Source organism: Amphibalanus amphitrite, unplaced genomic scaffold (genome assembly GCF_019059575.1).
Source record: "Amphibalanus amphitrite isolate SeventyFive unplaced genomic scaffold, NRLGWU_Aamphi_draft 000843F_arrow, whole genome shotgun sequence".
NCBI lineage: Eukaryota > Metazoa > Arthropoda > Thecostraca > Balanomorpha > Balanidae > Amphibalanus > Amphibalanus amphitrite.
The window spans coordinates 105036-120024 of record NW_024882337.1 but is presented as its reverse complement, the minus strand read 5'-3'; the positions used below and the strand labels follow the sequence as shown (position 1 = coordinate 120024).

The 14989-nt window shown below is 44.5% G+C and overlaps 1 protein-coding gene across 1 annotated transcript in view; it reads right to left on the bottom strand.

Annotated features, from left to right (window-relative positions):
• Positions 1-13077, bottom strand: part of LOC122366987 (5'-nucleotidase domain-containing protein 3-like) — a 31197-nt gene extending 18120 nt beyond the window's left edge. Inside the window, exons 1-3 of the mRNA XM_043339721.1 lie at positions 12724-13077; positions 12091-12266; positions 7613-7743 (exon numbers count right to left, since the gene is read on the bottom strand). Of these exons, the coding sequence (XP_043195656.1) occupies positions 7613-7743; positions 12091-12266; positions 12724-12868 (452 nt within the window). The 5' untranslated portion in view covers positions 12869-13077. The remainder of the gene's footprint in view (positions 1-7612; positions 7744-12090; positions 12267-12723) is intronic.
• Positions 13078-14989: the final 1912 nt, after the last annotated feature.

The window sequence follows — 14989 nt, the reverse complement described above, 5'->3', positions numbered from 1 at the left end:
TCTCTGAGATATAACCGGAAATGTAAAAGTGCAAAACCTACCGCTTAATCTCGCTAGAGCCGTACCTACGAACGGACTTCAGTCTTTAGACGGACGTCGGACATTGATTGAACTCGCATTATGAAACCGGTACCATCAGTTCGCAGAATACCCATCTCTATATCTGGGATTGAAAACGATCAAAGCCTTGTCCAATCAATGACCATTGCTAAAATGCAGGCATCGGTAGGATTGTGATTGCAGGATTGCAAAATCCTGATTGCATTCCTTTTTGGTGGATTGCACCTGGATTTGAAATCCATTCCAAAAAACAGGATTTGATTGCGGATTGGACTGCATCATACTTCCAATTTTTGCAATCCAATCCGGATTGTGTTTGATTAGTGCTTTGAAATGGTTTGTTGCGATTGAAAATTATGAGATCGGCTTCATTGGCTTAATGTACTTTGCTATCAAGGGCTTTACATCGAAACTTGAAATAATTTAAACGCTTTTAATTTAAACGCTCAAAATAATATACGCTGATGAACTACATAGGAAGGGCAAAATTACGTATTTGAGGGTGAGTTTTAAAAATATAAAACATTGGTTGGGTAGAGGTTTAAATGTGGGGGTGTTTGAGGCAAAAAATATTTCCCATACAATACCTGTGCCTTAGATAGGAATTACTCGCAAGACTAGGTACTAGAAATGGGTGATTTGGGGATGGAGGCACGGCCCTATGCCCCCCTCCCTCCCCCAGATTCACTAGTGCACATAATAATACAACAGGATTGCAAAAAAGGATTGCGGATTTGATCACAATCCAAGTGAAAAAAGGGGATTGCGGGTAGGAATGCAATCCACTTCGGCACTAGGAATGTGGATTGGGAATGCAATCCTTTCAAAAAGGATTTTATTACATGGCTCCTGTGTTAATTTGGCATGAGATATTTTTTACTATTGCCCGGCATCAGGTTACTGACCTTTCAGTGTCAGGTTACTGACCTTTCTGAAGGTGAGAAGCGGTTGCCATGTCAACGGTCAATAGTAAGTTGCTCGCGCAGTGGTGTTTGAACAAAAATTCAAATGTCGTAATTTTATCGTCGTTTTCTCAGACTGTTCAGTTTGATTTCGTGATTGGCTAGTCAAGTCATCAAGAACTGGGCCGTCATTTGAACATGTCCGTTCAAATACCTCGATTTAATTTGTTAGAGCCGCATGAATTGGATGAGCTATTTTCATCGCGCAGGGCTCAGGGCACTAAAAAGGTGATTAAATCAGCAGAAGACGTCTTCATTGAGTTCTTGCAAGTAAAAGGCATATCTGTTGAAAGCTGCATGCACAGCAACGATGTCCTGGACAACGCTGTGAAGGAGTTATTCATTACTGTAAAACGCAAGGACGGTGAACGCTACAAATCGAAGAGTCTCCACACTCTCAAGTACGGCGTGAACCAGTACCTGTTGACGTCGATGGGAAAGGATATCAGCGATGAAGGGAACTTCCCACTCGGCGCATCTTCAACTTTAACATGTAAAGCAACAAAGTGTGTGCCGTAGACATGTGACGTGGCTATGATTGTATATCCAATACATTCAATTGTACCATGATATTTGTGTTTGGATATTTTTTATTACGGGATGAATGAGTACTAAGTAAAGATTCCGAGAGTTGGCCATGTAATAAAACGAATACTGCATGGGGGAGCGGGCAATAGCAAAAATATTGCCCTCTGTAACGTCACTGTCACCCTCGGGTGAAGACCTCCACAAGTGCTATTGCCCTCGGCTTCGCCTCGGGCAATAGCATTTGTTTCGGTCTTCACCCTCGGGCGACAGTGACGTCACATCGGGCAATATTTTTTGCTATTGCCCGCTCCCCCATGCAGTATTCGTATATTGCTCATGCCTGCTAAAATGACGAATGCAAATTGCAATATTATAAGGCTAGCGCCTAGCTCGTGGGATAGAAGAGGTTCTACTGGCGATCGGGAGAAGCTCAGCTTCGTAAAACGGCCGACAGTTGACGCCACCGCATGCTTCATTGTGCTCCCGAGGGGTTACGGACAAAAGTACGTATTGCTAAAGTACGTAGGACAAAAGTACGTAAGCAAAAGTACGTAGGATTAAAGTACGTATCGCAGAAGTACGTACAGTATAAAGTACGTACGGACAAAAGTACGTCAGGGACAAAAGTACGTATCGCAGAAGTACGTACAATATAAAGTACGTATGGACAAAGGTACGTCAAGGACAAAAGTACGTATCGCAGAAGTACGTACAGTATAAAGTACGTATGGACAAAAGTACGTCAGGGACAAAAGTACGTATCGCAGAAGTACGTACTGTATAAAGTACGTATGGACAAAAGTACGTCAGGGACAAAAGTACGTATCGCAGAAGTACGTAGGGTATAAAGTACGTATGGACAAAAGTACGTCACGGACAAAAGTACGTATAGCTAATGAACGTAGGGTAAAAAGTACGTATAGACAAAAGTACGTCACGGACAAAAGTACGTATCGCAGAAGTACGTACGTAGGGTATAAAGTACGTATGGAGAAAAGTACGTCACGTACAAAAGCCTACGCATAGCAAATGTACGTAGGGTATAAAGTAGGGTGGCCTTGGGCAAGACGCCCCAAATAATTTGTTTTGCTACATAGGTACCTTCTTTTGTCTCACATCACCTGGAAGGCCAAATTTGTGCTCAATATGTTCTTTGGACATTTATTTTAAATTCCACCCCTCAAATTCATTCACTTATGATCGGACTCCCAGCTAGGAAGTGATTTGTGAAGCAACTGCAAATGGGGCATTTTGCCCCAAACCCAGGGCAAAACGCCCCACGGCCTGAGGCAAGAAGCCCCATACACTAGATTAAAGATTGAACATGGTAGTTGGCTAAATCTTACATGAGAGGTCCGTTAGACCGCTGGAGGCATGGCATTGAAGGTAATACCTTCCATCCTATCAAGTGTTCAGCTATGACACTATTGTATGACCAGGTTTTTCACCTGCCTCATAAGGCCAAATAATAAATTATTGCAATGCAAATCAGTTAACAATATACTTCTTTTGCCATACAGTTGCTGAGAAAAATACATATGAATGCATAGAAACTTGTTGTTCGCCAGCTACCGAACATTAGGAAGTGGATAGTCCGAACAACACATGAGGTATTGAAACGCCCCACGGGGCTTTTTGCCCCGCGACCTACTGGGGCGTTTTACCCCATCACGTAGTTCGGTCAGCGAACAACGCCTTGCGCTCCAGCAAGACATAATTTATTACGAACCAACCCGGCATCATAAGCGTTAGACAACAGTTGTTCAAAATACATAGAAGTTGTTAACCTGATGTGGACCACAAAAGAACGCGATTATGTATAATCAGACAACCAAACATAAAAATCACTCAACAAACACATTTTTGGCTATATCTCCCTAGAGAATTATCACAATTTCTTTCCAGTCTGCCCATATAATGATCATATAGTGCACATTTAACAGAAGAGAGGATCTTTCCCCAGAACCCTGCCAGTTCCGAGAAACATCGGTGAGGCGTTTTACCTCGGCGGGGCGACTTGCCCCGGTCTACCCTACGTGTGGACAAAAGTACGTCACGGACAAAAGTACGTAGGGGAGAACGGGGCGATTAGGCCGCCCTTTTGTAAAAACGATATTTTGATAAAACCAGTGCGCGTTTGGTCGACTTCTCCATGGAGGGGTGTGGGGCGTTCAATTGTTGTTCCGGCCTGTTACTTGCATCATGTCGGGACACCTCGTTTCGGTAGCAATTAACCGTTCTTTCAAAGACTGCACGGCGGCCAAATGACCCCGGTACCGGGGTCATTTGGCCGGGGAGTGGGGTCATTTGGCCGGGCATGTGATTCAGAGATATACCCATTACAGAGCTGAGACAACCTGAAATATTGACGCCCAAGATTGTGCTTAACTCATGAATTCTGGATTGACTCGACGCATGACTGATGTGACGATCCAGACGCCCCAATGCTGACACAAATGATGAACATCGTGACTCATCTTTGATTCGCCTGAAATCCTTAATTTTTCCAAAGACTAAGGCTTGCACTCGATTCATTTGAATCAGTGCAAGTGAGGAGCCACATTTGATTTACGAGCTTACGACTCATGAGTTGAGCACTGCCCAGTGATAACAAGAGCCAACTGTAATGGCTGCCAAATCGTAGATTGCTTTAGACGACAATCACACTGCAAAAAAGTCATTTGTGCACGAGTTGTTTGTTTATTTCAAACTCTGTCGTAAACATGAAATAAAAACGATTCCAGCAGGTCCCGTCTTCGACCCAGCACTTAACACGCGCACCGACAGCCCCCCCCCCCCCCCGCGGATATCGGCGGGCGGAGGCGGGCGGATATCCGCCCGCCCCCCCCCCCCCCCCGTCGGAGTTATTGGCGGCATGGACACATGTCCAGTCATCACTGCGCTTCACTGTTTTTCGCCTTTGCGCCCCTGTTTCTTCGACGGTCCAGCTCCCAACGTTCGATGGTTCGACGGTCCAGCTTGTGGACCCCGCTTTTTGCTCCTCGCAATACGTGCCTGTTGCTCGCCCTCCAAAGCCGTCCGCTCCGGGCTGTTAGTCATGATTTTAGAACGCCCTTTCTTCCGACCGGCTTTTCGAACGTTGATGCGCAGCTGCGGAAGTGGTCGGATCCGGATAGGCTCTGGGCTTCCGACAAGCAACTAAGACACGGCGACAGCAGGCGGCTGGAGCACGGCCGCGGCAGGCAGCTGGAGCACGGCCGGCCCCGGGGCTGGCGGCTGGAGCACAGCCGCGGCAGGCGGCTGGAGCACGGCCGAGGCTGGCGGCTGGAGCACGGCCGGGGCCGCGGCGTGCTGATCTGCCGTCGCTGGGGCGACGACCGGTGCGAAGACCGCCGGCGGCGCAGTCTTCGTCGTCGAAGATATCCCGGTTGAGCGGCGATATCCCGGCTGCTTCGAATCCCTTAACCCTATTCCTGGCGGGCTCCGCCGGGACAAGAAACTGGCGGGGGGGGGGGGCGATTCGGCCCCCCTTCAGATCTCAAAAACTACACATCGCAGCGACAAACGGCGAACGGCGTTTGATAGGTCGTTTAAAGAACTACAACTTTTACATAAAACATTTTCAGGTCAGGTCAATATTGAGGTCACCAGAGGTCATCAACGATAAAATGTTTTGGAATTAGTTACCTATATAACTTTTAAACTAAGAAACATAGAGACATAAAACCAATACATTTTTTTTGTTGCTCTCGCCGAGGCGATGCGAAATAAGTATGTGATGACCTTCACAGGTCAATTTAAAATTTGACCTGAGGTCAAGGTCAGGTCATTCATCAATGAGGTTGTGGGGTATGGTCATGCTGCATACCAAACGACGCGCCTTGACCAGGCGAGCAGTTTGGTACCACTTACAAGTCTTTAGCACCATCATGTCGTGATTTATTGACAGAAAAACGATTTATGACGTCACATGACCTCAGATGACCTTTGCCGGTGCCCCTGTCAATTAGCGGCACCAGGATCATCACCGATGAGATAATCTTCCATAATACTGAAAGAACTGGGTGGTTTTGACTCGTTTACACGAAGCAGGAGGCGTTTCAATATTTTCCCATAGGCTTACAATGTAAAGGTCACGAGTCTGGCCTGACCTCAGGTCACAGATATGAAAATTCTGAGATATACAAATTGCACATACTGGTACCCTAACTAAAGCCTGAAGAGAAGAAATTGATCGGTCAAAAACTCTAGCTCTGGCGTGATTGCAAACTTTTCTGAGGTAGGGTCACCAAACCGCCTCTGGTGACCTGACCTAAGGTCAGATCAACTCAAAATTTTCAGAAATGTTGCGTAAAAGCCTTTTAGAAAAGTCAGAAAATTTGAGCTTCCTAGCTCAAAGCGTTTGGGAGATATAACCAAAAAACCCTCAGGGGGGGGGGGGGGCTCCTGAGGCCCCCCCCCCGCCAGGAATAGGGTTAAGGATGTTCTTCCGCGTGAAGGTGGCGTCTTAGGCACGACGAAAAATCGGCGCCACCTGGAAGAGGTCGATGTGACGTCCCGGGTTCACCATCTGCCGCCGGGTGCCGAAAGCCAATCAGCGGACACCTTGGTTAGGTCGTCCCTTGCATTTAGACTGCGCCGCATTACCATCCTCAGTCGCAGAACTTAGCCAGCGCAGCGCATCGCTCGCAGACTAGGCAAAAAATCAACTGAGTCGCTGGGCGGCCAATTCGCCCCGTATGGGGCGGCCAATTTACCCCAATATGACATTTTTAGGAAAAGGGGTCCGCAGACAAGCAAAAATTGTTACTTAAACTCGCAAAAGGGTCAGACAGCTCCCTGAATTACCAGATTGTTCTACCAATAGAGTTAAAATTTTGATCTCACCCAAATAAGGGACACCATGCAACTTTTCGTAAAGAAGAAAAAGTTACGTTTTTTAGCCAAAATTCAAATATCGTTGGCTTTACAAAAAACTGGGCGTCGCCGAGTTTCCTTAGTTTCTTTCCAAAGTAGTTCTTATGACGGCGGATGAAGTCATATTAAAAAATAATCGCTCGGGGCCGTCAAAACGCGTAGGCATGGGGCGGCCAAAGTGACCCGGGCGGCCAAATGACCCCGCTCTCCCCTATAGCAAATGCACGTAGGGCATCAAGTAGGTATAGTACGTACCTACCCCACCCTTGGGTTAAGTTGATCAACGTATAATACCTTTCTTAGTCTTTATTTAATGAGCATTTGTTACAAGGCATAGCAAAGCTTCTCGATGAGTAAATGGGCGAAATGGACAAAGCTATATTATTTGGTATATGAATTTATCATGAGTTCCCTGTTAGTATGGCAACAGAGCAGCAATAAAGAAAAAGTGGCTCGACTTACGCTACTATACCCTACTTCTAGCATACGTACTTTCTACACTACGTACTTTGGAATACGAACCGTACGTACTTTTGGCATACGTACTTTTCACATACGTACTTCTGCATACGAACATTTGCGTACGTACTTTTGGCATACGTACTTTATACACTACGTACTTTTGCATACGTACTTTTGCGTACGAACATTTGCGTACGTACTTTTGGCATACGTATTTTATACACTACGTACTTTTGCATACGAACTTTTGCGTACGAACATTTGCGTACGTACTTTTGACATACGTACATTTTACACTACGTACTTTTGCATACGTACTTTTGCGTACGAACATTTGCGTACGTACTTTTGGCATACGTACTTTATGCACTACGTACTTTTTCATACGTACTTTTGCGTACGAACATTTGCGTACGTACTTTTGACATACGTACTTTATGCACTACGTACTTTTGCATACGTACTTTTGCGTACGAACATTTGCGTACGTACTTTTGGCATACGAACTTTATCGCCTACGTATATTTGCGTACGAACATTTGCATACGTACTTTTGTCCTACGTACTTTAGCGATACGTACTTTAGTCCTAAAATCGCTCCCGAGAGACGGCAGACGAAAGGCATGACGAAAACTACGAACACAAACGTATATTCCTAGTGTACCAGTAACTACAGCGTCTCGTTTCTACATGCTAATAGAAATCGGTTGGTTATGACTGACCTGTACACCGATCCCAGCTGAATCTGGTTGAAGGAATCCACCTTGATGAGAAGGCCCTTGTGAATGTCATAGTGTAGGCCGCGCACGGCGAAATCCGGCAAATAACGGAGATTTTCTATGTCCTTGGGATACTGGAAACGGGCAAATAAATCACTTACAATTTATAATGACATAAGCACAAAGAAGCATGCACACCCAAATCAACATATGTAACAAGAACATCCTAACTTTAGAGGAATGACAATGAATGCTCACCAGGTCAACATGAGAATATTGTTACTGAAATGTGCTATATATACACAATACAGTATGCACAAATGATTAACAAAAGTGGAAAATATCAAAAAGAATACACACTGAAACACAGGCAGCACTCTTGAACATAGATATTGCATTTAGCATACGTTAGGGTGCAGGCCCCGTGTAAAGGCGGACATTTGGCCAGATGGGGATTAGAAGAAAAAAAAACATGTTCTTGATATTATCAAGAGCTTTGGAAACTGCATACGTTCCATGCGCTTATGAGACATTTGTTGCGCAATGTGTCCTCCCTGTATATTGCCGCCAATTTCTCGGGATTTCCAGCGGTTCAAACTTTTCTTCTGGTTTTTCAGGCAATTGCCTGGGTTTCCGTTATTTGAAAAAGGTGTTTAATCCCCCGATCAATCTAGTGGAAGGGGTGAGTCGGCCAGTAATGTCGAGGTAAGCCACCAATTAAGTGCAGCATGCTCTTGAGTCTTCATGTACTAGATTGAGATGCTTTTTATTTCCGAGTATAATTATAGCCCCATTAGTGTGACATCGTTCCTCACTTGTTGCAACAAAATTTGTTACTTCTTTATCCATTCATATTCTTTTCCTAAAGCTGCTGTGATTTTTTTCGCAACTTGTTAGGTCACAACCCTTTCACTAAGCCTTTACGCAAGCCCTTCGTAACCCTTTCGCAGCCTTTTCATAACTTATTCGAAACAATTCTTTCGTAAACTCATGGTAACCCTTTCTCAGCCTTTTATTAGTTTATTCAGAGTAACCCTTTCATAACTTACTTTTAACTATGTGCAATATTTTCATAGCTCATTCAAAATAACCATTTCGTAAATTATTTGCAACCCTTTCGCGACATTTTCCTGACTCATTCGAAAAGGCTTTTCATTAACTTATTGTAACCCTTTCACAGCCCTTTCATATTTCATTCAAAGCAAATTTCTCATAAATTATTTGTGACCCTCTCACAACTTTTTCACATCTCATTCGTAAAATCTCTTCATTAACTCATTGTAACTCTTTCGGAACCTTTTCGTAACTCTTTTGAAGGAACCCTTTTGCAAATTCTTCATCAATCTTTCACAGCCTTTACATAACTCATTTCAAACAACACTTTTGTTAACTTGTTGGAACCCTTTCGCAAAATTTTCATAACTCATTCACAGTGTCCCAAAATTTGTCAATTTGGGTGGAACAAGACATCCAAATGAAAATAATTTTCCACTCCCACCTCCAACTTTCAAGAGCAATTTACCACTCATGAAAGAGCATCTGCTTGCATGATCGCATCAGATTCTGCCATTGTACAGAAAAGTGTGCAATTTTTCCTTCTTCTGTTCTTTATTTTTTTATTTTTTTTGGGGGGGCTAACCTTATCAAGAATATACCACCCTCATCCCTTTTTTTGGAGAGGAATTTTCCCCTCTAACACCCAAGCATTAATATAATTTTGTGACACTGCAGTCATTCGACACTGCCCTTTTGTAAATTATTTGGAACCCTTTCACAACATTTTCATAACTTGTTTGAAGTGATTCTTTCATAACTACCTTTGACATCAGCTTCCCAAGTATGTATTGATCTTCCCTTTTTAACATTGATGTAACAAGTAGTGCCTACTAAATTTATTAGTATGCCATTACCACCCAATGTCATTACAACATGCTGCTGAAATCAGAACATGTGTCACTCATGTGCAGTTTCAAGAATTGTTGTGGTGGCTCTGCAGTCTGCAACCCACTTCATTAAACGGCTGCTTGTTACCTCCTCAGATAATAGGCATATGCTTCTAACCTGCATATATTAATTCAGGCTGCTTTGAAAAATGCCTTTCTTTGAAATTGGTATCCCATTTGTCAAGTACCTAGATAATATGCTCTTTTTCTGGGCTGATTCATAGTAGTGACAGTGTCAGTTATCAGTTTGTATTTATTGTTTTACAAATTATAATATTACCATCAGGCTGCTCACGCATGAGTGTGAAGTTTCACTGGTGGGGACCGAAATTCCTCATAATATCTATTTACCTAGGGCTAAGGGGTTTTGAATATGAGCCTTCTGGTGAATGACAGTGACACTGAAGAAAATGTTTTTGTGACAATTTGGCTTCTCTTTCCAGATGAGTGCGACACCTACGTGCATCAACGTTAAGTGGACCTAAAGGACATCGTCAGCACCGAGATTTGCCAGCTGGAAACGCAGTCTGGCTACACGCAATGGAGGCATGCGTACCACTCGTCCTAGACAAAGAAACGTCCTCCGTGCTTCCGACGAACTTCAATCGGCGCGAAATTCCTAAACATCGAGTCACGAGTTTATGCAGAGTAAAATAGCATGCCGAGGAAAAATCACTGTTCGGGACGAAAAGTGGAGTTCAGTAATTTAGATAAAGCCGGCCGTCACAAAATCATATTGTTCTTGTTTTTGCCCTCCTGCCATGGATTTCCTCGGCCTCCAAAGCGGGATGCAGCTGCGACTGCTACTTCTTAAGTGTGTAAAAGTCATGAACCTATAGGACGATAAGTCGTGATCTCGATTAACTTCGCCACGAGGTTGCGAACTTAATGAAAATGTTTCTGTCGGTGTTCTTGTTGTCCATGATCGGCCCGTTTTTTCTTCGTATTCACTTATTTCATGTTTGTGATTTAACTACTGGGCGGGTAGAATATATGCAAGTGTTTGCCCAACAACCTGTTGAAAAACAGGACGGAATGCGACATGCCTTGACGCAGGACGGCCGCCGACTGTTGAAGGCAGCTAAAAATTGTTATGTGACTTGAATTGCGAGCGAATGTGCACCTATCAAAATGTTGGCGCATCAGAATCTGGTGCGTGAGCGTGCGTGTCAAAATGTGTTTATGTGACTGCATTAGATTTGTGATAAATGTATTGATATGCTACTTGCGAAGAATATACATTCTATATTTACGCGACGTTGATTGCGTCAATATGAAGAGATTGAAGATAAAATAACTGGCCCGCACCCTGACAGGTATCTCCCATCGCCGCCATGCCTAGGTAGGTACCTACATGTTTGGATCATGCCTACTGATACTTTGATTAGGTAGTCAATTTTTAAGATTAAGTAAGTTATGTTCAGGTAAGTGAAGTTCTCCAATTTTACTCTTATTTGAAACGTTTAAGTAGCCACATTTGAAAGAAATAGCTTTAGCGTTTTTCCCCTCACCCTAAAAATCATTTTTGCCCGGATAAGGCCTGAGACCGCTATTGCACCCAGTGATTGGCAATGAAGACACGGGGTAAAAGCAGCTTAGGCTAGGCGCAATGGGGGTATGGGTACCATCATTCGAACAGCAATAAATTGCTGTTTGATTATCTACTGGGGCATTAACGTAATATTCAAATTTGACTGAGTTGTAAGCATTGAAATATAGTAAAAGTGTATGTAATATCGACCGATAACGAAAACAATCGCGTCAAAAGTAGCATAAGCCATCACTGACTTGTGACTAATATGCATTTTTAGAAAGCTTACTTTGTGGGCTTTCGTATTCCGGTGGGGCATTTATCGAAGGTGTCATTTATTCATTGATTTTATTAGTTAATTATGGTGATACCACAATTTTGCCTAGTGCTTGCTTATCGAGACACGAGAAAAAAGCAGCTTAGGGTAGGCACCATTGAGGCATGCGTAACATCATTCGAACGGCAATTAATTGATGTTTAATTATCTACTGGGGCATTAACGTAATATTCAAATTTGACTGAGTTGTACGCATTGAAATATAGTAAAAGTGTATGTTATATCGACCGATAACGAAAACAATCGCGTCAAAAGTAGCATAAGCCATCACTGACTTGTGACTAATACACATTTTTAGAAAGCTTACTTTGTGGGCTTACATATTCCGGTGGGGCATTTATGGAATGCGAAATATGTACAATGATATTATTAGTTAATTGAAGTGATGCAATTATTTACTAATCAAATTATCCATTAAAATACCTATTTACATCGCGAGATGTATCATGAAATTAAGCTATAATATGAAATGCATTTTTCTTAAATTTTCAGTAAAGGTTTCGTTGACGCATAACGTATCGTTACTAAATAATTTGAATTAACGTGCGATCCGTTGCGATAGTTCCGACCAGCCGCCGATGGTGGCGCTGGTGTCGCTCCGGCCGTTATGGCCGCGGCCGCCGCCAATCGAGTGTCTTTCATAGTTCCTATTGGTCAAATGTCAACGTACCTTGAATTTTTCCACAAGAGCTTTCTTCCCTAGGTCATAGATCAGATGGTGCATTGAGGGCTTATAGTGAGCAAGAGTGTAGTCATAATCAAAGCCATAAATGCTGACATTTCTCAGATGGATTTCATTGTTAGCAAACACTGCTCTTGGATTGACATCAGGAGGTGGCTTCTTTGCTGAAAACAAGGGTGGTTCATAAGTTATGTTGATCCTGTTTATGTTCTCTAACAAATAAAAAATCACATAGTCTGGCCCAGTGATATTAAGCCAGGTTACAATACCAATGCTGTTACCAGTCACCATGCTCTGCTGCCTTCATTGCAAAATCAATACTCTAACTGTTTTACTAACAAATTTTCCTTTACTTCTGTTCCTTGACAGGACATCAAATCAATGGTGGTAATGCTGAATGCATGATAGGTAGACAAAGGTAGACATTAATTTTATATAAAAAAACAGGGCAAGTGAAACAAATGATAAATTAAGTTGATATCCGTTAATCTAAAATATGAATCTAATAGAGCAACGCATTTCCATGCAAAAATGTAATTAGCTTTGAGTAGCACCTATGCTGATTATCTGTATATAGATGCAAAATTGCCACTAAACACAGGTAGGTAGGTACATACTTACAAAAGCAAAGTCTCTTTGCGGATTCATAAGCCTCCAGGAGATTTCTGTGGCTTTTCACAGAAAGGTGTCTTTGAGCATCGTAGGACTGGAAGGATGTTATCACTCCTAAGCGGCCGAGACGACTGTACTTATAAACAATATTCATTTGGAAGATGTCAGATAAATGAAATGAGCTGAGAGACACAACACGACCAGCGGAATTGCCAAAGCCCAAAAGCTCTTCAACTTCAGTTTTTGGCAAATCAAACGTCAGTGACTCTTATTGAGCACATTGAATAACAAAAATGTTAACGAGCAGAGAACCTTTATAATTTAATCACTACACTTAGGTTCAATTTGAATTACAATTCATGCCAAAACGGCCAAAAGTATTTTGTCTCTTTCGCGCCATATATGCATGCTAAAAATGCGTAGCATTCAGCTGTTGCGAAGTTATGTTACTGCCGCTAGATGACACTACTAGTTACTACACAGAGCACAAGGGCACACTTACCATGGGATTGGGAAGATGATTTTTTTTTTTTGTATTCAAGGAAATCAATGAATCACATTTATTGCTTTCATGTCATCAGCCGTAGCATGTACAGTCTGTCTTAAAAGTAGGTACTGCGCAAAGTAACGGTGGATCTACCAAGCCTAGGACCGAGGAAAGGTCTGCTAAACTTGAGTCACCGCGAAGCAATTGACATCCTTGTCCAGGGGTGTCGATTTTTCAAAATGTTTGGGGGTGCTCAACCCCTGCACCGGGTGAAAGATTGCAGCTTTGCCATGGGGCACAGCCGTACAAGGCAGGGTTGGTTATCCCCATAAGGTACTGGTAATGCCGGGATTTCCACAACATTTCCCAAGGGCAGAACGTTCTTCTTGAGAATCATTCTGCTCGTCCTAGTACTTGGCTACCTTATTACATAAACATCTTTCCGAAAAAAAGTCGTATACTTGCCGGCAGCATGGCAGCAGCCCCGACACCTCTGTAATAAGGTGACAGAAACCAATGACGGCGATTAGCACCGGTGCAGCAGCCGCTGCGGTCCGCAGGGGCGGACATTGCGCGGAGGCAACGGTAGCTACGAGGCTCTGGCGGTAATCAGACGATCCCAATAATGATCGCTGGAAAATGACAGGTGATCGCATTTGGATATTTACGGGTTTACGATTTTCCTCAGTGGCGTAGCCAGGTGGGCCGTGAGGCACGTGCCCCCCCCCCCCCATCAGGTTCGGGCCCAGGGTCCCCTCGGGTTATTCGGGCCTGGGGGGCCCTGAGGCGCCAATTGGCCGCTAAGGGTCAATGTTGGCCATATTTGGACAAGAAGGGATCCACGGGGCTCGTAAAAAAACCCTCATGGGCCCACAAGTACCAACACTAAGATCTCCATAAGGGCCCCAAGCCAGTCTCTGAGGGCCCCTTTGCGGCCTCTGAGGGCCCCTTACCGGCTTCGGATGGCCATATGTCGGACTCTGGGGGTCTTAACCGGCCTATTCCCAACCAGCTAATTTGGTCTTGGCCGTAGTTGGTTTTACTTTGGCTAGCTCCGGCATTTGCTCCGGCTAAAGTACGGGCAAGGTCTGGGGCTCTACTGGAGCTGACACACGATACCGGAGCTCGCCCGCATCACAGCCGGACTTATGCCGCATCAGCCGTGCCGTACCTCCACCATACTTCAGCCACAGTAAGCCAGAGCAGCTATGAGGTGCAGCCGGACCTGGTCGTAGGGAGCCGGACTTGAGCCATGGCAGGGAGCCTGACTTGAGCCAGACTTGGCGGTCCGGAACCATACCAACCCGGGAGCGCTACGGCAAATACTGGCTAGCCGGAATATGTAGAGCCGTATCGACCCAAACCCCGGATCTGACGGCGTTCCGTTTATACCGGTCCAAGTCCGGCATGTCGGAGTTGCCGGGGCAAAACGGACTTGCGCCGAACCAAATTGCTGGCTGGGTAAGGGGGCCAGCTCTAGGATCTCCGCACCCGCCTGTAATGGCCCCACACCCATTTCTCTGAGGGCCCCTATAACGGCGACTGTGAGGGCCCTCACTGACGCCCCTGAGCGCCACACCGGCGTCTCTGAGGCCCTACACCAATGCCTTTAAAATCCCTACATGGGCGGTTCTGAGGGCCCTCGTCAGTTACCAGCGACCCTGACGGTCCCACACAGGTAACTCGGAGGGTCCCAGCGGCGTCTGGGAGCACCATGCAGGTCTCTGAGAACCCCACAAGGCTCCTGAAGGCACCGGTGACCTCTTGATATCTTCTTGTCGGCCTATG